The 27,782-nt window shown below is 50.3% G+C and overlaps 1 protein-coding gene across 1 annotated transcript in view; it reads right to left on the reverse strand.

The window, feature by feature from the left end:
* The window catches only part of SAMD11 (sterile alpha motif domain containing 11), an 83,131-nt gene that overhangs the window by 51,136 nt on the left and 4,213 nt on the right, over positions 1 to 27,782 (reverse strand). Inside the window, exons 4-5 of the mRNA XM_079326306.1 lie at positions 9,511 to 9,689; positions 5,325 to 5,375 (exon numbers count right to left, since the gene is read on the reverse strand). Coding sequence (XP_079182432.1) covers positions 5,325 to 5,375; positions 9,511 to 9,689 — 230 coding nt within the window. The remainder of the gene's footprint in view (positions 1 to 5,324; positions 5,376 to 9,510; positions 9,690 to 27,782) is intronic.

Genomic DNA, 27,782 nt, shown 5'->3' on the forward strand with positions numbered 1-27,782 from the left:
GAAACAAAGGAATGAAACCCAAACCCGTCTCACAGGCTGTGAGCCCCACACAGGGAAGGGTTAAAGCACCTGCATGGGCAGAGTCACCCCAGGACAGGTGCAGGAACTGCAATTGTGCAGAAACTCTGCAGGAATGTCCCTGGGACAGGAATTGTGCAGGAATGTCCCTGAGATAGGAATTGTGCAGGAATGTCCCTGGGACAGGAATTGTGCAGGGCTGTGCCAGGACAGGAATTCTGCAGGAATGTCCCCAGGACAGGAATTCTGCAGGAATGTCCCTGCTGTCCCTGCTGTCCCTGGGACAGGAATTCTGCAGGACTGTCCCTGCTGTGCCAGGACAGGGATTCTGCAGGGCTGTCCCTGCTGTCCCTGGGACAGGAATTCTGCAGGAATGTCCCTGCTGTCCCTGCTGTTCCAGGACAGGAATTCTGCAGGAATGTCCCTGCTGTCCCTGCTGTTCCAGGACAGGAATTGTGCAGGACTGTCCCTGGGACAGGAATTCTGCAGGAATGTCCCTGCTGTCTCTGCTGTCCCTGGGGCAGGAATTCTGCAGGAATGTCCCTGCTGTCCCTGCTGTTCCAGGACAGGAATTCTGCAGGAATGTCCCTGCTGTCCCTGCTGTCCCAGGACAGGAATTCTGCAGGACTGTCCCCGGCACAGGAATTCTGCAGGAATGTCCCTGCTGTCTCTGCTGTCCCCGGCACAGGAATTCTGCAGGAATGTCCCTGCTGTGCCAGGACAAGGGCAGCCCCAGCCCAGCAAAGCCAGCAGGGTGTGAGTCAGCACAGGGCGGGATCAGGGACAGGCTGGGCTCAGCCCGGCCCCGCAGCTGGATTGGGGTCAGGGAGCTGCGGGGGGAGCAGGGGGGGCTGCACGGGAGCTGCAAGGGAGCTGCATGACACATGGGAATTCTGTGCTCTGGACACAATCAGGGAAAGCTACTACTTGGCCAGCTCTTATTGTTATTATTTTTTAAAATCAAATTTATAAAATTTTATATTATATATAATATAAAAATCATAATAAATAATTATATATATTTCTATATTATATATAATTCCATATAGAATATATATGATATAAATATATAATATAGAATATATATAATCTATAATTATATATAATTTCAATATATTTAATTATATAAATATACATAATATTTATATATATTTATATTTTATATTTATATACTGTATTTTACCATATTGTATATCATTGTATACACTGTATATATAATATATTTCTATTATTAAATTTTCCATTATTATCTATTATATATTGCACTGTATATTATTATTATCCATTATATCATTATATATATGTATTTTATATTGTTATTATCTATTATATAGTATTTATATTCTATTTCTGTTTCTTGGCTTTTTGGGGTAACTTTCCTAACTTCACCACTGGTAAAAAAACCCCCTGGGTCCCTCTCTGTCCTTCCCAGGTATGAATTTGACAGAAAACAATTCCCAGCATCTCATCTCTGCCTCCCAGGCACCTCCAGCTGCTGAGATGTCACCACCAGACACAGAAAAAGGGGAGAAAAGGGGAAATGAGGCAAAGGAAAAGAGGGATAAACAGATTTTCCCAAGTAGAGGGAGCAGAGAGGTCTGAAAATCCCAACCCCACCCATGGGCAGCACTGCCCTAAATCTCCCTGCAGACTGAGCCTGAAAAAACAAATTAATCATCCTGCAATGTCCCCAGCAAAATGCCCATAAAATTTCATTAATGCTCATGACAGTTCATAAAAATGATCAGTAGGGCTGGCAACTCCAAAATAAGGTGGAAATAAGTATGAAGATGTTTTTACTGTAAGCCTGCTTTGTCATTCAGCTCGCTGCAAGCTCATAAATAAATCTGAAAAAAAATGGAATTACAGCGCCCTGAGAGATGGGGAGGATCCCTGAAGATCTCCCTGATTTTGGGGTTTTCAGGGACTCTCTGTGTCTCAGTTTATCCCAAATCCTTCAGGATTCCCTACAAAAGGTCCTTTACCAGATGTACAGAGATGCAGCACACTGGGGATAAACGTGGCCAGAATTACCCTAAATGAACTTCCCCCTTTCCTTGTAGGTATCTAACAGCCCTTCTCAGCTTTATTTGAAATAAATTTAGCTCTAAATGAAAGTTAAAACTGGTTTATCAGCTCCCCATTCCCTCAGCATCTGAATCTCCTCTGCCCATCCCTGCACCAGATAAATCTTCCTGGAATGAAAGCAAGAGCAGAAAGTGCTGCTAATGAAATGATGATGACATAATTAATTCAGATTAAGTCATACTTTTCATCACTCCAGATTTTCTCCTTGTTTGGCCTTATCCCTACAGGAAAAGGAAAAGCCACCCAGGTACCTGTGCTGTGCCTGGCTCCCAAAACCCCAGGATGAGGATGGAATTATTTCCCAGAGCAGCCCCCTGCCCACACCCAGAAATGACCAGCATGGGCACAATTCAGGCTGATGCTGAGTGAATTTTCCTTTTCCTGCCACTGCAATCCATGGCAGACACATCTGTGGTGTCTCACTGGGGATTTCAAGAGCCAAGAGCCACCTTTGAACTGTCCCCAGGGGCTCTGGGATGTCCCCAATCTGCTCTTCCTGACCAAACTCAACTTGGCCAGCCCAGAATCAGTTTTTGCAGAGGGGAAGGCAGGTGCTGTTTGGGGACACTGCTCCCTGTGCCACTGCTGCTGTCCCTGCAGGGCCCTGCCCTGGCCCAGCCCAGCTCAGCCTCAGCTGCTGAAAACTCCCTCTGACCCTGCAGTGCCTGTGTCAGGCCTTGGGGATTAGAGGGAAAAGTTTACAAGGGAAAAAAAACCCTCAAAGCAGCCCCAAAGGCATCCTGAGGGAGAGTGGGAGGGCAGAGCAGCAGGGCTGTGTCCCAAAAACCTCACCTGTGTCCCCATAACCTCCCCTGTGTCCCCACAGCCTCACCTGTGTCCCCACAGCGTCCCCTGTGCCCCAAAAACTTCACCTGTGTCCCCACAGCCTCACCTGTGTCCCCATAACCTCACCTGTGTCCCAAAAACTTCACCTGTGCCCCACAGCCCCACCTGTGCCCCCACAGCCTCACCTGTGTCCCTATAACCTCACCTGTGCCCTACAGCCCCACCTGTGCCCCCATAACCTCACCTGTGCCCCCATAACCTCACCTGTGTCCCCATAACCTCACCTGTGTCCCATAACCTCACCTGTGTCCCTATAACCTCACCTGTGTCCCCATAACCTCACCTGTGTCCCTATAACCTCACCTGTGTCCCCATAACCTCACCTGTGTCCCCATAACCTCACCTGTGTCCCTATAACCTCACCTGTGTCCCATAACCTCACCTGTGTCCCTATAACCTCACCTGTGTCCCCATAACCTCCCCTGTGCCCCCATAACCTCACCTGTGCCCCCATAACCTCACCTGTGCCCCCATAACCTCCCCTGTGTCCCCACAGCCTCACCTGTGTCCCCATAGCCTCACCTGTGCCCCCATAACCTCACCTGTGTCCCCACAGCCTCCCCTGTGTCCCAGCAGGGTCAGGAGCAGCCCTGGCACCTCCAGCAGCAGCTGCTTCTCTCCCCTCCCCTCCCTGGCTGTTTTTCCACTGCAAGGAGCTCAATCACCCATTTCCCATTTTCTTTTTGCTTCTCCCAGCTCCTTTCCCAGGTGTTGTTCATCTCCCCCTTCCCCTCAGCCTGATTTATGTCATTTTTCCCTCCTGCTGCCCTGATCCATTCCCCTTTTCCACCCCACACCCAGCAGAGCAGGGCACTGATAGCAAAGCTCAGCTAAACCCTTTGGGACACTCAAATACAGAAAACCTTTATCTGTTCTGCCATAGAAACCCCAAATCCTTCTTCTGCCACATGGCATAATGTGTTTTTTTTTTTTTTTCCAACTTGTGACAGCTGGACTCATCAGGAAAAGCAAAACTTCTGTTCCCAAAGGAATTACTGAGGTTTCCTCCAGGACAGAGCTGAACTGAAGGGAACAGTCAAGTTGAGGAAGACCAGGAAACGGATTTGACATAAAAATCAGACCATTATTTTATTCCATGCATTGCAAGTTGAGAATTACCCTTTTTTTTCAAGACAGGGATTCTAATTTCCAAAGGTGTTGGCACCCTCAGCTGCCATTGTGCAGGTTCATTGCTCACAGGGCCATTAATTAAGGCACTGTCAGCACTTCCACCCCAAACCTCTGCCTGTTAGGAGTTTATAACTCAGCCATAAAACTCTGCTCCGGGCTGAAATTCAGCATGAAAGGCTCTGCCTGGAAGGAATCCATCCTTTTGTATTTGAGAGTCCCAAAAGCTTGGAGCAGCAAGGCAGGGTTTGGTTCTGAGGGCTGCCTTTCCAAAACCTGGTTTTATGGGTTGGCTGAGCTGGGACTGCTGCACTGGCTCATTGTGCTGGGGTGGGGTTTGTGCTCCTCATGCTGGGAAATTTTGGAATTATTGGAGTTGGTGGTTCAGAGCCACTGTCTGTGCTTGGGAGAATTCCTCTGCCCTCACTGTTCCATTGGAGGATGAGTCCACACAGATTTCCCACCTTCACTCCCATGGCCAAGGTTTAATTTTAATTCCAGGGGTCAGCTGAAGACATGGACATTGCCCTCTGCTCCACCACTGGTATTATTTCCCTTTTTTTCCATTTCTAACTGAACAGGTTCACACAAAACATCCAACAATTTTAGCAAAACTCAGATTTGTCCCTGGGCTGCTCTTTGCCAGCAGATCCTGATTTCCCCAGGGGATGGAGCACCCAGGGACCCCCACTCTGCCCTCCCTCCCTCAGCTGCCTCCTCCTGCTCTGTTCCTCCTCCCTCAGAAGTTTCCCAGCTGCTCAGATTTATTGCTCTCAATCTAAAAACTCAGCAGTTTTCTACAACTCAAGGGCTGCACCCTGATCTGGGAATCCAGAATAAAAGAGACCTGTCAAAATCCCAGATTTTAGTGGAAATCTCTGCAGCTGGGTTATTAAAGGATTAGAAGAGTTTGTGATTGCTGGCAGCACAAAAGATATTGCACCACACCCAGGTTCTGCACTGACCCAGGGGTCACAGAGGAATATTCAGGTTTGAAATCTTCCATTTAGGAATTTCCACCGTCCAGAGCAAACACACCAGAACTTTTTTTAGAAGCCTCATCAATTCTCTCTTCCAATGTAAAAGGGACTGGAACACAACTTCCCCCAAAATGAAAACCAAAGAGAGGGTGTGTGGGGAGAATGAGGAACAAAGGGAGGAAGGAAAAGCCCCCAGAAGTGTCAGAAATGTTCATTTCCATGCAGTAAGGGATGGGAAAGCCTGAGCAGCAGACAGAACTGTACCTGCAGGAGCTCTCTCGGAAGGAGATGTTCAAATCCCAGTGGGTGTGAATCCTGCAACAAGCAGAGCACAGGTCAGAGCAAAGGGCTGAGCTCATCCCCTGTTCCCCAAAGGCTGCTGCACCCTGGGCACCCCCAGAGCCCCAAACCCTGCCCTGTCCATCCCAAATCCTGCCCTGTCCATCCCCAAATCCTGCCCTGTCCATCCCCAACTCCTGCCCTGTCCATCCCCAAATCCTGCCCTGTCCATCCCCAACTCCTGCCCTGTCCATCCCCAAATCCTGCCCTGTCCATCCCAAACCCTGCCCTGTCCATCCCAAATCCTGCCCTGTCCATCCCAAATCCTGCCCTGTCCATCCCAAACCCTGCCCTGCCAATCCCCAAATCCTGCCCTGTCCATCCCAAACCCTGCCCTGCCAATCCCCAACTCCTGCCCTGTCCATCCCCAACCCTGCCCTGTCCATCCCCAAACCCTGCCCTGTCCATCCCCAACTCCTGCCCTGTCCATCCCCAACCCTGCCCTGTCCATCCCCAACCCTGCCCTGTCCATCCCCAAACCCTGCCCTGTCCATCCCCAACCCTGCCCTGTCCATCCCCAAACCCTGCCCTGTCCATCCCCAACCCTGCCCTGTCCATCCCCAAACTCTGCCCTGTCCATCCCCAACTCCTGCCCTGTCCATCCCAACTCCTGCCCTGTCCATCCCCAAACCCTGCCCTGTCCATCCCCACTCCAGAGTTCTGTGTCCACTGCAGGACCCAGGAGCTGCTCAGCATTAGGAAATCCTTTGCTGCTGCACCCTGACCCTCTCTTCTCCATCCTCACCCTCTCCTCTCCACCCTGACCCTCCCTGCTCCATCCTCACCCTCTCCTCTCCATCCTCACCCTCTCCTCTCCACCCCATCCCTGAGAGCTGCAGGGAGCTGTCTCAGCTCCCAGGCCCTGTTCAGAGGAGGCAGGATGAGCTCAGTGCTGACATTTCAGGCAGAAGCCCCAGCCGTGTCTGTGCCGTGTTCCCTCCCAGCTGGAAGTGAATTATCAGCAATTTCCCACCTCAGAAATGAACCCAGCACCTTCTGTCACTCTGCCTGTGACAGGCAGGAGCAGCAGCTTGGGGAGGAACAATATCCCAAATTAAGGCAGAGCAGCCAGGGGGGATGGGGGGTCTGATGGGATTGTTTTGGGTTTTGATGGGATTTTTTTGGTTGCATGGACAGAGCTGGATCCTCCCTGCTCCTCCCAGTTATCCCAGTCCCAGCTGCCACAGCCTCCCAGTATCCAACCAGGCTGTTTCAGCAGGCTGAGCAGGGAGTGCTCAGGGATTCAGGGAATCTCATCCACAGCTCCTGAGAGAACAGCCTGGGATGGCAGCAGGAGGCTGAGCCTTGGGGCTGCTGGGCTGCTCTCAGCAGGAATTGCTGCTGCAAGGCTGAGACAGGGAGATCAGGAGAGCTGCCAGGCTCAGGAGATGGGCACAGCTGCCACAGACACTTTCCTTTCCTTTCCTTTCCTTTCCTTTCCTTTCCTTTCCTTTCCTTTCCTTTCCTTTCCTTTCCTTTCCTTTCCTTTCCTTTCCTTTCCTTTCCTTTCCTTTCCTTTCCTTTCCTTTCCTTTTTCCTTTCCTTTTTCCTTTCCTTTTTCCTTTCCTTTTCCTTTCCTTCTTTGTTTTTTCCTGCTCTCTCATCTCCTTCCTGGGCAAGAAGGGATTTTGTGCTGGTTGGGAATTTCACCCTGCAGCATCCCTGGGAAGTCAGTGGCTGTTTCCCCCCCTCTTTCCCTCAAATCCACATTTAGGATAGTGACACTTCCCAGCTCTGAGCAGGTGTTTGAGCTTCATCCTCATCCTCACCACTGTGGGGGCTTGGCCAAGGCTGTTCTGACCCACCCTGTTCAATCCCAGATGCTGTCACTGCATTTCTCCCCTTTCCCTCCCACAGCAGTGAAAGAGGCCACTCTTTAAAACAGGAATTAAATGCATCAGCCCACAAGACAATGCTGGGCTGAAATCCAGCAGAGTGAGGATCTTGCTGTTACAGCTGAGCCTTCCTCCCTGGCTCTGCTCTGCCTGGGATAACAGCAGGAGATCCTGACAGGCAGTTTGCACCTCGGGGTGGAAAAGCTCCAGGCTGAGCTCATGCATTCAGCAGGGCTGGGTGGAATCTCCCTGGGAGGGTCAGGAAGTTAAAGCTTCCCAAACTACTGCACAGCAATGGAATTTGTGGAGTCTAATTAAGAATTATGGGATCATTAAGGTTGGAAAAGCCCTCTAAGCTCATCCAGCCCAATTTTTAACCCAGCAGTGTCACGTTCAGCACCAAACCATGTCCCCAGGTGCCACATGCACACCTTCCTGGAGCACCCCCAGGGGTGGAGGTTCCACCCCTGCCCTCCTTTGGTGTCTGGGATAATCCAGAGTTCAAGACTGCCAAAGGCTGAGGTGAGAGACCAGCCAGGAAACTCCCAGCTCCAGTTCTAACCCCAAAAAAGCTTTTCCTTCACCAGTGCCCAGCCCTCAGAGCAGGAAACTGGGAATAGGAGAAAGAGGAAAAGACAAAGTGTTGAAAGCAGTAATGCAGATGAATTCCTGAATTCCTGTTTTTTTATTTTTTCCCTTTATTCCTGCACTCCCAGGAGTTCTGCCTGCTCCACCTGCCCCACCATCCCAGCTTTCCCCCACACTGCATCACAGCACCAGGAAAAAGAAAAGAACAACTGTACAAGAGCAGTGGGAGTTTAACCCAGCTGGGAGAAGCCTGCTCTCCTCCAAGGAAATAAATCTCCAGCCAGGAGGAGAGCAGAGCCATGGAGAGCTGGGGATCACTGCCTGAGACCTGCCAAACACTCTTCCCTCATTTCCTAATAAACAGGCAAAGCAATTACAGTAATTAAAGATTGAAGATAAGAGCACTTTGTATTTGGGGGGCCCAGCATTATCAATTACAGAGTTATCACACTGTTCTCCCTCCTAATGAGACCATCCAGCAGTGCAACTCTGCAGCATTAAAAGCACAATTAACAGAGGCAGGAGGAGCAGGGCAGGACAGCAGAGCTGCCTGGGAGGGCTCCCTGTGCTCCAGCCCAGGTGCATTCCCAAAAACCTTCCCATTTCCAGCAGGAACAGCCTCCTGGACAGCTGCAGGGACAAACCCAGCACTCCATCACAGCTTTATGGCAGGGCTGGGGGCTCTTCTGTCTCCCTGCTCTGAGTGCTGAGGGTGCCAGCATCTGTCTCAGGGAAGGGGGAACAGCTCCTCTCCTGCCAGGCAAGAGCATAAAACATGAGAAAAGCAATTACAGCCCCTCAGCTGCTCTGGTTTTACAGGGCTCATCTCAGGGTCTGAGCAGCACAGGGAGAGGAGAACCCAGAGGAGCTGCAAGGGAGGCTGAGGTGTTACCCCTTTCCTGGGTTTTCAGAGGGGTGAGAGGACCTGGGATTTTGCAGCTGAATGCTGAGGGCACTGAGGCCTCCCAGGTGAGGGTTAGCAGGTCCTAATTCCAGACAATCCCTTCTCCTGCTCCTCTAAGGCTGCTCAACTCCAGGATGAATGAATGTCCATGGCACTGAGAAAAAAAGGATCAAAGCCAAGCAGTTCCTCCTGTCTCTACAACCCCATCACTCCTCCCTCACTCCTGGAGGCTCTCAGGGCTCCCTGACACCTGTGATCAAACATAAAACCCCACACCTTGCTGCCACCCCCTCCCAAACTCTGCTCCCCAGTTTCAGAGGCAGCAGAATGTGAGCACAGCTGAAAGCCAAGGCAGGATTTGGGGTTCAGAGGCAGCAGAATGTGAGCACAGCTGAAAGCCAAGGCAGGATTTGGGGTTCAGAGGCAGCAAAATGTGAGCACAGCTGAAAGCCAAGGCAGGATTTGGGGTTCAGAGGCAGCAGAATGTGAGCACAGCTGAAAGCCAAGGCAGGATTTGGGGTTCCCACAGCTCTGTAGCTCACACAGCTGAACCCACAGGTGATTTCATGGTCATGCAATGCCACAAAGCCACAGAGCCCTGGGCAGAGAGTGAGACCCAACTGAAAATCTGCCAATCCAGATTTGCCTTCAGTGCAAACAAATATGAGAAAAGTGAAAAATCCCCACCCAGCTGCCCTTGATGAGCTGCAGGTGACACCTGCAGTGGTCCCAGGGCTGCTCTCCAAGGCTCTGCCAGCTCCTGCTCCCTGCCCAGCCCTGGTACCTTCTTTTCATGATACTGATGTGCAGATCCTCCTCCTGCTTCACTTCAGGGTGCTGCCCATTGCTCTTGTCACTCTCCTGGCTGTCCTCGCTGTGGGAGAAGATGGAGCCCAGCTCTTTCTTGGGGACCCTGGAGGGGGGCAGGGGGATTGTCCTCTTCTCTGCCAGCCGGCCCCGGTTCTGGGATGGGTGTGCAGTGGGGAGAGGAAAACAAGGATGTGGTGAGGAATCTCAGCATTCATACAAATACCAACAAATATCTCTCTCTCGTTTACCAAAAACAAGCCAAAGCTGCCAGTCCCTGCAGGGCTCACACTCTGTCCTGGTCACTTTGCAAACAGCACAGACACTTCTATTTCTGATTTTTCCAGTTCTGACCATGCTTTTCCAGCCTCTCCCAGCCCTTCATCCCCAGCCTGCAGCTCATCCACACCAGGGGGAAAGGAAGGTGGAAACAGAATCAGGCACCAATCTTTGTCTCCAGAATATTTCCCACCAAATATTGCCACACCACCATTCAATTAAAGCTCTGCCAGCAGCCCAGGGAAGTTGTGATCCAGGTGATTCAGGAACAGCTGCCTGTGCCAGCCAGGAAAAGGGAAATCCCTGGAAATCAGGGGAGCTGCAGTGCCACTGCCCCACAGAATCTGCAATTTTAGCCAACAAAATCATGGATTTGGGATGGGAGCCCCAGGGAGGGAGGCCACAGCTCTGGGCCCATTCTCTGGACAGGGAGAAAAGTGTGAGAAACAGGACCAGTAAATGCACAGAACACCTAAATAGTAACAGCTCCTCTGAAAAAAACCTGATTTCAGCTTCCCAAATAAACCTGGCCAAAGGCAGGTCCTGGGAAAGCAGGTCAGGCTCTCTGCAGGGGAGGAACACCGATAGGAGAGCCCACGTTTTTTTAATTAAACAAATTAATAACTTTCCACAAATTGCAAACAAAAACTTATTTACCACTGTCAATAAACTCCAGTTGTGGTCGTTAAGGGCAGCCCTAATCACTGTGATAACGAGCTGAACCCATCTGGAAGGCATCACCCCTTTCCCTGAGCTGCAGGTCCCAGCCAAGAACAGCCTGTGAGCAGCAGGCCAAAAATGGCATAAAATTGGCAAAATGTGGGGGAAAAACCCACTTTATGGACTGTGCATGTCCTCACCCCAAACACTTTCTGTGCTCAAGGTGCTTTTCCAGCCCTGCCCCTCTCTGCTCACAGGGAATGTGCCCCAAGTGCAGCCTCTGCCCAAAGCCAGCTCAGGAACGGGAGCAAACTCAGCCAAAAGGGGAGAAGAACTTGTAAATCCCAGAATTTCAGCCCTAACAATGCAATTTTTAAAGTCCTGTTTGTTTTGTATTTTTGTCCTCAGGTTTTGGGCGTGTTTTATTCATTTATTTATTTATTTCCTACGTCCCTCCGTCCCCAGAAAATTAAAATAGACTGAGCCAATCAATTTTGCCTTTTATATTCATCTACAGCCAGGCTGGAATCAATTGCACTTCCCTAATGTGTTTAGAGGAATCCAGCAGCAGACACACATCACTTTCAAATTAAGCACAAAAGTAGCCAGAAGCCTGGCCCAGAACCTGCTCCAAAATCAATTGTCTTGCCATTGACTTGGAAGGGCTGCAAACACAAAAACCTGCCCAGAACATGCCCCAGACACACCTGGGGGAACAGCCAGGGCAACTACTGATGCAGAATTATGGCCCAGGAACCCCCCAAAAAACCTCCCCACAATCCTGCAAAGCCTCTGTGAGGGATGAGGGCACTGCAGAGGAACCTGGTGTTTGAGAGCTGCTGTGGATAGAAATGTGGATTCTGTCACCAGCTGTTAAACCAGGTGTGGCAGTGACCCTGATCTCCTGGCACACATTATCTGCTCATGGGCCACCTTTAAACCAGCTGGGCAATCATCTTTATCTTTCCCATGACCCACCCTTCATCCAGGAGGTATCACCTGTTAATGGGCCACTGTTACAAACTGGGTGTGGCAGCGTTCTTATCACTGTGGGAGATATCTCCTGTTAATGGGCCATTGTTACAAACTGGGTGTGGCAGTGACTCTTATCCCTGTGGGAGATATCTCCTGTTAATGGGCCATTGTTACAAACTGGGTGTGGCAGGGATCTTTATCTCCTGGCACACATTCTCTGCTAATGGGCCATCTTTAAACCAGCTGGGCAATCATCTTTATCTTCCCACAGCCCATCCTCCCTCCAGGAGATATCTCCTGCTCATGGCCAGTGAGTCCCAGGGCATGGCTGATAAAATTCCATCATCCCACTGGGAGATGCTCCAGCCAGGGCAGGAGCCAAACCTTTCCTACCCAGAGAAAAACTGAGATTTTGGACACCAAGGCACCTTCTTTCCACTGGATCCCAGAGGAAAGCCAGACCTTTCCACATCATCCCTGGAGCTTCAGAGGAAACTGCACCTTCTCCAGGAGCACTGCTCCAGCTGAGCCACATCTGCCCCTGCAGGAGGATGCAGCACCATGGAATGGGACTGTGCCACCACCCTGACTGACTGACTGTGTCAGCTTGGATTCCGACTCTGGCAGTGTTGGGATTGTTCCTTGCAATACTGCATTGCTATTTTAATTTTCCTAGCAAAGAACTGTTATTCCTAATTCCCATATCTTTACCTGAGAGCCCCTTAATTTCAAAATTATAATAATTTGGGGGGAGGGTGTTCACATTCTCCATTTCAAAGGGAACCTCCTGCCTTTGCTGGCAGACTCCTGTCCTTCACACCAGGACAGCTGCCCACCCTTCATCCATCCCTAAAGATTCACTTTGAGGGCTCTGGTTGCAGCAAACCAAGCACAGCTGGAATTGGAGCCAATAACCCCCATTCTCCCTCTGCCACCCCACCCCACCCTCCCAGGGTATTCTGACACCATTCTTGCTTTCACTGCCTCTCAAAAGTATTGTCAGGGTGGGGGTGAGTTTGTTTAGAAAACAAAAAAAAAAAAAAAATCACAGTCAGGAATATTTCCTTTCCCCAGGAAAAATCACATTGTTTGAAGTTACCCAAGTACAGAGATGCAGCTACAATCAAATAAGTAAATAAATAAACAAGAACTTGAGAACAGCAGCAGGTTCTGGGGTGGAGCAGTCTGGAAGGGTGAGGAAAGGAGCAGCAGAAACACTGGGGGGATTTCTTCCCTTCTGGACAGACAGGGAAATTCTGCTCTGTGTATTTGAGCAGGGTCAGCAGAGTTACCAAACCCAACCCAACCAAACCCAACCAAACCAAACCCAACCCAGCCCTCCTGGAGCTGTGTCTGCCCAGCCAAGAATCCCCAAATCCAGGAGTTGCACAAGAGCCCTGGGAGAGCTCACAGATGGAGGGAGGGGAGGTTTCCTGGCTTAGGAGCTGCTGAACACTCTGGTGGGACACAGGGAAGGGCAGAGCCCTGGCCAGGACACCCCTGGTGAGATTTAATTGATTTAATTGATCCCAGAGCTTTGAGAGTGGCGAGGCAAAAAATTGCTCCGTGGAACCAAAAGAAAAAAAAAAAAAAAAGAAAAAAAAAAAAAAAGCAGATGAAAGCAAAGGTTTTGGCAGCCCAGTGAAGGGCTGGACAGCTGCTCCCAGGGGAAGTGCCCCAGAGGGAGCAGGTGCAGTCCCTGGGGACACTGGGCAGCCCAGAAAAGGCACATGAACCCAAACGCCCCAAGAATTTGCTCCCACGTGAAAATATGAAAGCTGCTTGCAAGATGATTCACATGCCTGTGATTCAACCCTCAAAAATAATTACTATTGGATAAAAAAACCTGCAGAAAAAAACAGCCTGAGCATTCCTTCTCCATAGCCAGGGAGCAGACAGGGAATGCTGGGGGAGCTCTGAGAGCTGCTGGGAGCGGGAGAATTCTAAATCTCTTCCATATGTGAAGGAAATCCTCAAGCCCAGACAGCATTTTCTCTCTCTTTTTTTTATTGATAATAAAGATAGGGAAAAGGAAAGGGGGAGGTTTAGAGAGCCTGGGATGTTTTCCTTTTGCTTTTCCAAACAATAAACCTGGTGGAATGGCTTTGATTAGGGACATTAGGCAGCAGTGGGACCACACATCCCCCTGCAGAATAAGTGGCAGAGTTTGCATTTACCTTCAGCTGTGATTAGTGTAAACACCTCAGAGAGGGTCAGGTTGCCTTCCAGGATAATCCTGCCCTGTCCCCTGGGCCTTCATTAGCCCTTCCAGCCCAGCCTCACTGTTCAGTAGCAAATCCAGCCCTGGGCTCACCAGAATCCAGGCTCAGGTCACAGGCAGCAGGAGGTGGCCAGGCTCTCATCCACCCCTGGCCCGTGTCTGGCAATGAACTCATGAATAAAAAGCTCCCAAGGCATCCCCTCCCCTTCACCTGGCACTGAGGATTGTCCCCATCACCTCCTCCAGGGACACCCTGGCACCCTGGAGCTGTTCCAGCACAGGAGGGATGCCCAAGGCAAGGGCACCAGGAGAGAACAACCAGCAATTAATTATTAATAATTAATAATTGTTCAGCTTCTCTGAAAAAAAAAAAAAATCCTCATTTCAACTTTCCAAACAAAGCTGGCAAAAGGCAGAAATCCTGGGAAACCATTCCCTGCCCCTCATCCTGGCTGTGGGTTCATCCTGGCTCTGCTGGAAGCTCTTGGGGGCACAGGGTGATGTGTGCAGGCAGAAACTGGGTCCTGCTGCAATGGAACAAAATATGGAAGTTTGGACCCAAAAGCAAGCTGGCCTGAAGGGAAGCTGCAGCTCTTGCCATCAATATTAACACCAGGGTTTGTGGGTACCTGAAGAAACAGAAGAACAAGGTCTGGGAGCAGGAGGGAACATTTCCCATTCTGAATCTCTCAGAGAATTCTAAAGCCCAAAGGATAATTTGGTAATAGAGCAAGAGCCAGGCTTTTCTGGGAAAAGCCAATTGGAATTTCCAGGCTTTGAAGGGAGGCAGGTCTGAGATAGAAAATCCATCAGTCCTTTGGAGCTCCCTGTTTTCAAACCCTCTTTGCAAGAAGGCTGAAGAGTGTCCTGCTCTTTGTTTCCTGTGCCTGTTTCCACATCAAATGACTTTGTCCCTTTCAGCCTGAGGTTGCAAAAGGAGGAAGCAGAGATGTGAGGGCAGGTCCTCAGGCACTGGAGGTCAGTTCTGAGGGAGCAGAAATCAACTTGTACCAGCTGACAGAGGGACGCTGCTGCTGCCTCCTAAACAAAGCAAATCTCACTGATTTCCCCCTTTTTTCTTTCCTTGCCTGCTCCTCCTCTCAGGTGAACAGACAAGGAGCAAAGGGTGTGGATGCTTCCAGACATCTCCCCTTCTCTTCCCACACCTTGTGCTGCACCCCTGGAGGGGCAGAAAAACAGGAGAGAGCTCAGGGCAGTCCCTGTGTCCCCATCCCTGCCATCCCCTCCCGGCACCTTCCTGGTATCACACCCAGAATGATGCAAAACCACCAAAGAAATCACATTTTCCCCTCTCCCCCTTCCCCTGGTACCTCCCCCGATGGGCTGGACCCTCCTCTGCCTCTGCCCAGCCCCAAATTCCCCATCCAAACCTCAGCCTCCATCCCTGCTCTGCTATTTGCCTGCCACACCTGGGGGATTTCCCAGCAAATTGTATTACTTTATTTGGTCAATTGGCCTACAAATTGATTTTCCTGTACAAATAATGAACATTTATGGTTATTTTCCCCATAGACTGCTTTATTTCACATGTAACAAAGACTGATTTCCTGCAGGTTTCCAGACCTGAGCACAGGAGCTGCAGTTCCTGTGACCCCTGGCTGATGGATGGCAAAGGGCTCCCAGCACAACTGGAGGGTTTGGGGTTTTTATTTTTACCCTGGCTACAGGCAGAGGTGGCTGCTGGAAGCAGCAGGGTCCAGAGATGAGTTATTCTGCTTGCTTTGTGTGCATGGGGGGGTTAACAGCCCCAGTGCTGAGGAAGGGAGGTTTAATTTTGTTTGATTTAATTCTTCTTGATGGCTGAGAGGGGACAGAGAGGAGCAGAGGCAGAGAGGTTCCTCAGGTGAATCTGAGTGAGGGAGCACCAGCAGGTGACACCACATGATTTACATTTGTATTTATAAATAACACTATAATAAATATAATAATCTAATATATATAATTATTTAATATATAATAATTATATAATTTATACATAACACTAATGACTAATGTTAATCATAAATAACATTAATGACCACTAAACACAGTGGCTTCCCAAGGAGCAGGGGAGGATACAGGGAGTGCTGAGAGTTGTGTGTTTTGAAGGTAAACACAAAGAGAATATAAAAACAATAATACAAGAGAGGTAAATAATTCATCAAAAGAATGAAGAACAAGAAGCTGGAAGGGAAGAAAGAAAAAGCAGCAATGCCAGAGGGAGGTTTCTGAGAAGGTGAAGAAAACCTAATCTCACATGGGACTGAAAAGCAGAAGCAAAGTTAATTGGAGTAAAAGAGAGGGGAAGTTGGGAAGGTGGAACATTTTATCTGGAAATGGACTCGCCCCTCTCAGGCCCTGAGCAATTCCCAGGGTGGGAGGCAGAGCTGGGCCAGGGGTGGCTCCTGCTCTATTAACAAATTATCCTTTGGGCTTTAGAATTCTCTGAGAGATTCAGAATGGGAAATGTTCCCTCCTGCTCCCAGACCTTGTTCTTCTGTTTCTTCAGGTACCCACAAACCCTGGTGTTAATATTGATGGCAAGAGCTGCAGCTTCCCTTCAGGCCAGCTTGCTTTTGGGTCCAAACTTCCATATTTTGTTCCATTGCAGCAGGACCCAGTTTCTGCCTGCACACATCACCCTGTGCCCCCAAGAGCTTCCAGCAGAGCCAGGATGAACCCACAGCCAGGATGAACCCACAGACAGGATGAACCCACAGACAGGATGAGGGGCAGGGACCAGGCACCAGGGAGATGTTTGGGATCACTCAGGGAACTTGTGGTCAGCTGGGATTTTCTTCCCTGCTGCAGTTCCAGGTAAAATACCCCAAACAGGAGCTGGGAGTGAGGATGTTCCAGCAGCACAGACAGAGCCCCCACCCAGCAGAGCTGCTCCTGAGGAATTCCAGCAGCTCCTGAGCCAGAGCCCCCAGCCCCAGTGCACAGAGACCCCCCTGACACTGCCCACACCATCTCTGCTCCCTCAGCTCTGAAACAAAACCTGCTGCAGAGCACATCTGCAGAAACACAACCAACCCACAGAGCCCTCAGTGGGACTCTGCAGAGTCAGTCAGGCCAGGCTGGGGCTCCTGACCCTGCTGGAATGACACTGAGCTGGGAATTCCCTGGATGGAAATTTACCTGGAACTCAGGTAAAACCCCTGCTGAGCCCCCTGAGGAGGGGAGCTGTGACAGAGGTGCCACTCCTCCCCCTCCAGTGCTGCTCAGCCCAAATTTACTATTTATTTGCTGTTGAAACAAAAAAAGCCCAGCCAGACACAAGCTCTGCCCATTCCACCCTGCCAGCCCTAATCCCCCCCTGCAGCTGCAGCAGACACAAACTCCTGAGGCCCCCTGATCCTGCTAATCAGCTCTGGGTCACCCTGGGAGCACCTGCACTGCAGGAGCCAGCAAAGGGAAAGTGAAATCCCAGCCTGGGGTTGTTTTCCATCCCACCTTCCTCCTGCAGGAGTCACCACTTCCATTCACAGCTCTGCTTTTGCCCTGCACACACCCAGTGCCAAGGTGACACCTGTGAAAGGTACAGGAGGAGCCTTGCTGCAAGAATTCCCATCCCAGCTCAGGAGAGCCCTGCCATGGACAGATCCTGCTGCAAGAATTCCCATCCCAGCTCAGGAGAGCCCTGCCATGAACAGATCCTGCTGCAAGAATTCCTGTTCCAGTTCAGGAGAGCCCTGCCATGGACAGATCCTGCTGCAAGAATTCCTGTTCCAGTTCAGGAGAACCCTGCCATGGACAGATCCTGCTGCAAGAATTTCCATCCCAGCTCAGGAGAGCCCTGCCATGGACAGATCCTGCCCAGGAATTCCCATCCCAGCTCAGGAGAGCCCTGCCATGGACAGATCCTGCTGCAAGAATTCCCATCCCAGCTCAGGAGAACCCTGCCATGGACAGATCCTGCTGCAAGAATTCCCATCCCAGTTCAGGAGAACCCTGCCATGGACAGATCCTGCTGCAAGAATTCCTGTCCCCAAATCAGGAGAGCCCTGCCATGGACAGATCCTGCTGCAAGAATTCCCATCCCAGCTCAGGAGAGCCCTGCCATGGACAGATCCTGTCCAGGAATTCCCATCCCAGTTCAGCACAGCCCTGCCATGGACAGATCCTGCTGCAAGAATTCCCATCCCAGCTCAGGAGAGCCCTGCCATGGACAGATCCTGCTGCAAGAATTCCTGTTCCAGCTCAGGAGAGCCCTGCCATGGACAGATCCTGCTGCAAGAATTCCCATCCCAGCTCAGGAGAGCCCTGCCATGGACAGATCCTGCTGCAAGAATTCCCATCCCAGCTCAGGAGAGCCCTGCCATGGACAGATCCTGCTGCAAGAATTCCCATCCCAGTTCAGGAGAGCCCTGCCATGGACAGATCCTGCTGCAAGAATTCCTGTCCCCAAATAAGGAGAGCCCTGCCATGGACAGATCCTGCTGCAAGAATTCCCATCCCAGCTCAGGAGAGCCCTGCCATGGACAGATCCTGCTGCAAGAATTCCTGTTCCAGCTCAGGAGAGCCCTGCCATGGACAGATCCTGCTGCAAGAATTCCCATCCCAGCTCAACACAGCTCTGCCATGGACAGATCCTGTCCAGGAATCTTCCTCTGGATTTCCCTCACTCCAGCTCAAAGCAAAAGCAAATTACAAATGTCAGAGCACAGCACAACATCCCCAAACTCCACAGGGTAATCTCTGCACAAATTCCCAACGGAGAAAATTCCCAAATTCACAATCTCCAAATTCCAACAACAACAACACGAACAAAATAAGGGTTAAATCAAATTCCAGTCAGACCCTTACACCCACAAGTTCTGGAGCTCTGAGCTCCTGAGATGTGAATGCCCCATTAAAATAAACTGGGCTCAGATGGAGAAATCCCTGCAAAGCTGCAGAGGCTCAGGTGAGGCAGGTGAGCCCTTCCCAAACACAGCAAGGGTCAAACACACCAGACACAGACCTGCCTTTGTTTGGACACTGGGTGCCAGCTGGAACTGCAGAAAAATCCCCTCTGAAATCACATTACAAGTCAGGAAGGTAAACAGAAGACAAGAGCAGTGTTTAAAACACAAGTTAAACACAGAATATCTGCAGGTTCTTTCACAAAGGGCACCAGGGTGGGACTGAGGGAGGAAATTCTGCCCCCTTGGGAGCTGTTATTTATTATTTATTACTTATTTATTTATTATTTATTTATTTATTATTTATTTATTTATTTATTTATTATTTATTTATTATTTACCCACCCAGCTCCAGCCCTCCAAAAAGGGGGAGAGGCACAAACCCCCCTGAGGACACAAAGCAGGTCCCAAGGATTGATGGATTTGGGAGGAAAACCCTTTGAAGGGCCTGTCCTTCCCCACCCCTCAGGAAGATTTTAATCTCCACTAATTGCATGTGTGATTTTAATCATCCCTTCACTCCTTGGAGAGCTCCAACCTGCCTGGGGACAGGAGGTCACAGTGGCCTCAGCCCATTGTCAGATGCTGATGACAGAACCAGCAGAAATGTGAAAAAATAATTGAAATATTCAGTAAATATTTTGTTTCTGCCCTGGGAGAAAAAGCCACCTCTGACACAGCATGGACATGAAATACTTTTCATTCCAGCAGTGAATTAGGAGGTGTCCAAACAGAAACTTCCAAAATTATATGGGTTTAAATCAGCAGATTTGGGTAAATTGCTCTCCAAGGCTCCCAGAATATTTACCCAGGGAAGTTTTTGAGACACTTCACTCAGATTTTTAATGAGCCTCAGAACAATGAGGAAATACAAGGTAAATGGGAAAACACAGCACTGTGACTGTATTTTAAAAAGCTTAAGCAGAATAATCCAAGTAATTTTATAACCCCCAGGAGAAATAATGAAATAAAGGAAACTGAACAAGTAATAATAAATTAACAGAGGGTGATATAATTTATGTAAATTAAAGCTTGTTAATGGAAAAGATGTTAAACCAATATATCTCTTTTTGCTGAGACAATAGTGCCATGTGCCTGGATTGCTGTGAGGTGTTTGCTCTGACACCACACAACTTCTGAATGTGCCATCAGAGCCCTGCAAGGGAGAATTCTGCATCCTGCCAGGAGCCTGGGCTGGAAAATGGAATGAGATTTAAGGGCTTTAAATCCAACCCAACCCCAATTCCAGGATCCTAAAAATTAGCAACTTGTGCTGTGACCCTGGGGTTATTCCCAGTGCAGCTCAATTTGCTCTCACCCACTTCTCTCACTCATTTCCCAAACTTTGCTCCATCTCAGTGTTTCCTTATGATATGGGGGGGGGGAAATAAAAAGAGTTTTCACTCCTGTTTGCAGAGAGGGAAAGCAGAGAGGGGCTTGCAGGAGTTCCCACAGCACCAGAGTGACTCTCAGGCAGATTTTCAGCTAAAGGAAAAGCACAGCAACTCAGAGCACATCATTTCAAATATCCTTTAAACACACTTTCTGCAGTGATTTAAAGACAACAGCAGACGCATCAAAGGCAGAGCTAAATCCTCCCAAAGCAAGGATGATTTCTGCCCTCTGCACACACCAGGGGACAGAAATGCTCCCCAGCCTCATGGAATTACTCTGAGCTGAACTTATTCCTGAGAAATCCATCACAGCAAGGTGAGACTTCAAAACCACCCCAGATCCACACTGCTGATACCAACAGGTCCAGATCCAGACCTGCACGAGCAGCTGATGGATTTCAAGCCAAAGGTGTTTTAAGAAATCACACTGCCAGTGCAGGAATTAGAAAATGAATTTGATTGTAATTCAGAATTAAAAGCATTCTGGACAAACTGCCCACGGTGCCTCAGCAGGGGTGTCTGGAGCTGCACCACAAAAAACAAAAAAAAATAATCTGAATAAATCAACCCTGTGCTCTGGAAGGGCCAACACAGCCTGAGAAAAGCCAGAGCTGCTCGAGGGCCACAACACCCCAAATTTTCCACGCTCTGCTGGGTGTCCTCTGGTGCACAGCAGGGTTTCTGTGAGCCCTGCCAGCCTGGAGATGAAAAAGAAACCAGCAGAGCTGGAGTGATGCAAATGTAGGCTGATTGTGATCAAAGTGCAGCCTGCACTCCTGATTTACCCCCATTACTGGAGATGTGAACACGATGAGGGCACAAGAGAAACAAAAAAACTACCCAGCCACTCATGGCTTATTTCATGTATTTTCATTTTCTTTAACTCTCAAACATTTTAATACCTAAGAGTTATGCTGTGCAGTGTTTAAGTAACCCCAGAGTTGTAAATTCCAGTGCTCTGAATCATCCCTGAAGAACCCTGCACTGCTTTCCCCTGCAAGGGGGCTGGAGGGTTAAGTGGGTGAGTCACAGGGGGGAAATAAAAGAGGAATTGATATTATTGTCCCCTCTGGGAGAGGGAAAAAAATTAAAATTAAAAAAAGACAAAACAGGTCTGTCCGTTTCACCCCATGCCACAGAAAAAGAGATCTCAAGAATCACAGCAGCGGGGAAAGTTATTGATCTGAAAGAATTCATTTTTATTATAAGGGCTGGTACTTTTACTTATTTAATAAAGGCCTGGCGTCAAATCACTGCGAATTTCAGGATTATCTAATTCCATCTAATCTCATTCAATCACTGATGCTCCAGACTGCAGCAGAAAGGAATGTTTGCCCTTTCCTGTCTTCAGGGCCCATCTCTGGTTGTCCTGGCAACCCATCAAAAGCAGCCAGAGCCAGTGGTACCTGTCCCATCCCTCTGGGAATGGGGTCCAGGGTGGGCACAGTGGGCAGGAGAGGCTGAGCAGAGGGTGGGATCCACCCCAGGGAGCAGATAAAAACACAACCCCAGGGCAGGCAGCTCTGGCTCCTCAAAGGGAACACTCAACTTTCCTGCCCAGGTGAGCTGGAGTCCTTTAAAATCCCAAAATCAGTCCCAAAATCAATCCCAAAATCAGTCCCAAAATCAGTCCCAGAAATCAGTCCCAGAAATCCATCCCAGAAATCCATCCCAGAAATCAGTCCCAGAAATCAGTCCCAGAAATCCATCCCAGAAATCCATCCCAGAAATCAGTCTGAGAAATCAGTCCCAGAAATCCATCCCAGAAATCAGTGCCAGAAATCCATCCCAGAAATCAGTGCCAGAAATCAGTCCCAGAAATCAGTCCCAGAAATCAGTCCCAGAAATCCATCCCAGAAATCAGTCCCAGAAATCAGTCCCAGAATCAGTCCCAGAAATCCATCCCAGAAATCCATCCCAGAAATCAGTCCCAGAAATCAGTCCCAGAAATCCATCCCAGAAATCAGTCCCAGAATCAATCCCAGAAATCAGTCCCAGAAATCCATCCCAGAAATCCATCCCAGAAATCAGTCCCAGAAATCAGTCCCAGAAATCCATCCCAGCTCTGAACTGGGCACCAGCTCCAAGCAAACACAGCTCCCTGCAGTTCTGTCACCACAAACATTCCAGGTTCTGGATTTTCTGCCCTCTGGCTCTTCCATCCCCAAATTCCCCTGGAATTGCCACCCCAGCCCTGGCTGGTGGCAGGGATGTCACCCCAGGGTGACACTGCCTCCCCTTCCCAGTCTTGGCTGCTGGATCTGCTCTGAGTTCCCTCCCAGCTGCAGATGGAGAGGATTAAAGAACCTGCTCTGCACAGGGATTGAAGCTTCCCTGACATCTGAAAATGAGGGATTTGATGTGCAGCAATATTTCTGTGCAGCTAATAAAAAAACAACAGGGCAAATTTGGACTTAATGGCCTTCCCAGATCCTGTGGCTTTGTATCCATGTGCAAAATTAGGTAAAAAATGTAATTCTCCCATGGACTAAAGGCAAAATAAATGAGCAAGAACCTTTCAGTGCTCGGGAATTCCCTCCATTCATCCCTCCTCATCCTCAGACACTGCTACAAGAAAACCCCTTATCAGATTGCATTTCTGACCCAGGGGAATGTGTAATTTCCTCCCTGTCCTCGCTGCTTTGGCTGAAATAAGAGCCAAAAACAACAGGAAGGAAATGCAGAGCTGAGGCAGAGCAGGGCTGTGCAGAGACACCTCCAGCTCTGGGTTATCCACAGCTGCACCTGACCCTGCAGCATCCTCCAGGAGGAAAACACAAATTTGGGGCTGCAATGAGCCCCAGAGCAGGAGTGAGGGAGGGGAGCACGTGCTGAGCCCTGAAATGGTGAGAATGCAGCATCATCTTCACTTCCAGCTGAAGAATTCATGTCAGTACAAGGGAGAAGGGAGGGAACTTGCCAAACAGGAGTTCAGGGTAGCAAAACATTTCCCAGATAAAGGGAACAGTGTGGGCATAGGAGAAACAGGGCAGGACAATGCATTATTGCATTGAGAAGGAAATACAAACAAACCCCACAAAAGCAAATAAATTAGGTAGAAAATAAAGATACAGAGAGCAAACAAAGTGATTTTTTATGTGCAATATTTTGGCTACGCAATAATTAAATAAAAACAGGGGGATTTTTTTTTTTTCCAAAGTCCAGGGCCAATCCTAAAATCCCAGACTGATGTGGCTTGGGAGGAACTTTAAATTCCACCCCTGCCATGGCAGGGACCCAATGTCCAGCCTGGCCTGGACCCCTGCAGCAGGTCCCTGCAGAACCTGCTCTGTGCTCTCCTGTCCCATCACTGAACCAGGACAAGCCCCAAGTTCCCCATCCCTGCAGCCCTGAACAGTTGATAGCTGTAAATTGAGGGAGTTTGGGAGGGATCTCACCCTGCTGCTGGCCCCCTTTGCCTTTCTTTTTTGGCCAGTTTTTGCCAGGAGACTCCAAAGGAGCCCCAGTCCCTTTGAGCCAGGACAGCGAGCTGGACACAGAGCAGTGCAAATTAAAACCAGGTGTCTGTGCCCTGAAGCACCAGAGACAGCCCTAAGCAGTTTAATGACATCTCTAAATAATTTTGACAGCAAAATTACTCCTCCTGTGTCACCTTTCCACTGCCCTTGACACGGTGCTAACGAGGTGATGCTGCTTGCCCCACTTCTCCACATTTATTTCTCTGTCTCTTCTCACTTGCTTCTCCTCAGAGCAGCAGAATTCCAGCAGCAGGCAGCAGTGCTGCCCCTTTCCTGGCTCAGAAATTGCCTTTTCCTGCAGCAGATCCCAGGGAATCAGCCCCATGCTGGCTGTGGGGTCAGGAATCCCCTCTCAGAGCATCCCAGGATCTGCTCCCTCCACACTGACCCTTCACACACCAAGCCCAGCACAGATTTTCTCCCTTTTTCCAGGCAGGTTTCCTGACCCACACACAGCTCCTCCTCTGCCCTCCCATCACACCAGACCTGCCTGCCCTGTCCCTCCCTGCTCCTGGAAGAGCAAAAATCCTCAGCCCAGCTCCTGCACCAGGACAAACCCCCTGGAGCTCCTTCAAGCCCCCTGCAACATAAAATTATTTTCCTAAGCCACAGCTGCTTCTACATCTCCACTGCTCACTCACAAGCCTGCAATCCAATTAATATTTTCCTTTCCAGAGGGTATTTAATAATCCACAAAATTAAATCCTTTGGCATTGTGCTGGCACTCTCAGAGCCATTGATCTGGGTTTGCTTTGCCTGTGTGCAGAACAATAACTGCTCCTTTTCTTGGGGCAGCACCACCCTCCAGCCCCTGACAGGAGCAGAGTTTGGACCATCAGCAACAACTCCAACACTCAGAGCTCCTCTCCAGCCACGCTGATTCCCATTTCCAGCTGTTTGCCCCTGGAAATCCCTTCTGGAAGGGCTCTCTGACCCCAAGGCAGGGGGTTTTTGGGGCTTTTCTGGGACACCAGCAGCAGAGCAGGAACCCTGAGAGCTGCTCCCAAACTCAGCATCCCTGCCCAGCCCTGGATGGGCTCTGGGAGCTTCTCACCCCATTTCAGAGCAGGGTTCACCTCATCCCCAGTTCCTCCATAAAGCTGAAATCTGGCAGAGTTTGAATCAACTGCTGTTAAGAATTCAAGCTAAACCTGCCAGTCTGCACTGCAACACAGGTTAAAATCCACCTGGGCCAAGTCCTTTAAAAAAACAAAACAGAACCAAAAAAAATGCCCCACCAAAAAAAAAGAAAAAAAGTCCATCTATCTCCAAAACCTCCAACAAACACTAACCTGAACTAAAATGTGCTGGATTAAAAGCAACAAGCCAAATCAGCATGAAACCACAAATAAAAATCAACAGACTGTGCCAAAGACCTTGGGGGGATTTGGAGGTTTATAAGTCTGCTTTACAGAGGGGCTTTTTCCACATTCATGAGGCAGCCCCGAGGGACACAAAGGCAAAGTTATGAAAACAGTCCCCTGCACACAAACCCCAACATTCCCCAGCTCCCATCCCTGAGCCCAAGGCAGCTCAGAAAGGAACCTAAATCTCATCTATTCAGTTAACAGTGAAATTTCAGGATTAATCCTGCTTCTGCAGGCAGCCAAGGAAATTCTCCAGCAGGCAAAGTCCTTTTACCATGGGAAAGTTCTCCTGGAATACTTGTGCCCAATGTGGGAGATTCTCCTTTTGGTCTCTGAATTTGGATTCCACCATGCTCAGCTGCCCAAGGACTTCCCTTCCCTGCCCAGGAGCTGCTCTGCCCCTGGATCTGCAAGGAAACTGTGGAGCAGCCAGGGGAGGAACACAGAGAAGGACAGAGGGAGATGTACCCAGAGCTCAGCACCTGAGGGACACAGAGCCACTTTCTGGGTGACACAGAGCTGCCTTCCACCCCTGCACGAAAACTGGGGCCAGCAGAAGGCTCAGAAACCTCAGGGCTAAACAACAGATTTTGCTCATTACTGGCATTTTTGAAGTCAGCAGACAGTTCCTCTTCCCATCCCTGACAAAGTCCTGGACTGACGCCTGAACCTCAGGGCAGCAAAGGAAAACAACAACCACGACGGCGAAAAGCAAAAAGCAGCAAATAAAAGGAATCACATATAAATCAAACCAAGAGCAAAACACAGCCCCAGCAAGCAAATGAATTCCCATTGTCAGTGCCCCAGCCCTGCACACCCACCCTGGGTCTGTGCATGTGATGGACGTGGGGCAAAACCCAAACATCATTTATTGCTCTCTTTGTTTTGCTTTGTTTGAATGTGGCCATGTCACAACAGCTTTGGGGAAATGGGTCTTTCCTTCTCTACCTGTGCCCCAAACCCTGAACCCCACAAGGGCCATCACTCAAACAGACATTCTGTCCAAAAAGGATGGGAAAAGAGGATGAGAATGGAAACACAGCAAGGGTCACACTCTGTCTGGTAAGGGAAACAATCACGTGGATCACTTCCAACTCCTCCTGCACGTGTGATGCTGGGCTTCACAAAGCTGAGGGATTTCTGCTCAGCAATAAGGATTCCAGAGCTGCTCTCCCTCCCTTTGTGAGGGCACAAAGCCCAGGAACAGACCCTGCACAGGGAGACAGGGATCCATGGATGGATGGAGGGATGGAGGGATGGATGGATGGGTGAGGGATGGATGATGGATGGACAGATGGATGGATGGATGGATGGATGGATGGATGGATGGATGGATGGATGGATGGGGGATGGATGGATGGATGGATGGATGGTGGATGGGTGAGGGATGGATGGATGGATGGATGGATGGATGGTGGATGGGTGAGGGATGGATGGATGGATGGATGGATGGATGGATGGATGGATGGATGGATGGGGGATGGATGGATGGATGGATGGATGGATGGTGGATGGGTGAGGGATGGATGGATGGATGGATGGATGGATGGATGGATGGATGGATGGTGGATGGGTGAGGGATGGATGGATGGATGGATGGATGGATGGATGGATGGATGGATGAGGGATGGATGGATGCATGCATGCATGCATGGATGAAGAATGATATAGATGAAGGATGGATGGATGGACGAACAGACAGATGGATGGATGGATGGATGGATGGATGATGGACAGACAGACAGACGGATGGATGGATGGACAGACAGACGGACGGACGGATGGATGCACAGCCGGCCCGGCGCGGGGGCAGCCCGGGGGCGGAGGCGCCGGCGCGGCCGCTCCCCCGGGCCGGGCAGGAAACCGGCGGTCGGTGGCGGAGCGGGAGCGGCGCCGGCCCCGTCTGCAGCTGCGGCGGGGGCGGGCGCCGAGCCCCGGCCCCTCCGGGACACGGGGGGGAGCGGCGCCAGCGGCGCCCGGGGGCACCGGGGAGGGGGCGATGGCAGCCCGGGGGCGATGCCAGCGATGCTCGCTGCAATTTCCTCTGCAGACCGACCCCTCCTCTCTCCCCCCGAGCGCACGGAGCCCCCGGCGCTGCCGCCCGCCCGCTCGGGGCTGGCAGGGGACACGGTGCATGTCACCGTGTCCGCAGGGACAGCCGGGCTGGCAGGGGACACGCTGGATGTCACCGTGCCCGCGGGGACAGCCGGGCTGGCAGGGGACACGCTGGATGTCACCGTGTCCGCAGGGACAGCCGGGCTGGCAGGGGACACGCTGGATGTCACCGTGTCCGCAGGGACAGCCGGGCTGGCAGGGGACACGCTGGATGTCACCGTGCCCGCGGGGACGGCCGGGCTGGCAGGGGACACGCTGGATGTCACCGTGCCCGCGGGGACACGCTGGATGTCACCGTGCCCGCGGGGACAGCCGGGCTCAGCGCTCGGAGCCTGCTGCCTGCACACACGCAGACCCCGAAAGGCTGTCCTGCCCCCTTCCAGACGCACGGCTGGAGTTTTCCTGGAGTGTTCCCGCTGTCCAAGGACTGATTTCAGAGCAGACAGGATCAGCTCCCCACCTCCACACCCCCACCGGTCACACAAGCACCAGGCACTGCAAGTCTCCATCATCTGCACTATAAAATATAAAACATTTCTACTTTTGAGAGAAATCAGCCCTTGGATCTCGGTGGTGTTCGAATGGACAATCACTTAATGGGGGAAGATAAACCGTGCCCAATTCCTAATCCTCCTCCTGGTGCCACTGCTCTGGATGTGCAGTGCATGCAGCTACCACAAAGCACTACAGAAAGACCTCAGGATCAAATGTGGAACTGTCCTTTGGTCAGGGATGTGTGCTAATTACAGCACAGAAAGTGCAGGGAGCATTGAGAAACACAGTTCTGACAGAAGTGCTCAGTGGGCTCTGGCCTTGCTGTGCCAATTCTGACATCCAAACCTCCCTTCCCTG

The sequence above is a fragment of the Erithacus rubecula genome (assembly GCF_903797595.1).
Source record: "Erithacus rubecula genome assembly, chromosome: 24".
In the NCBI taxonomy this organism is placed as follows: domain Eukaryota; kingdom Metazoa; phylum Chordata; class Aves; order Passeriformes; family Muscicapidae; genus Erithacus; species Erithacus rubecula.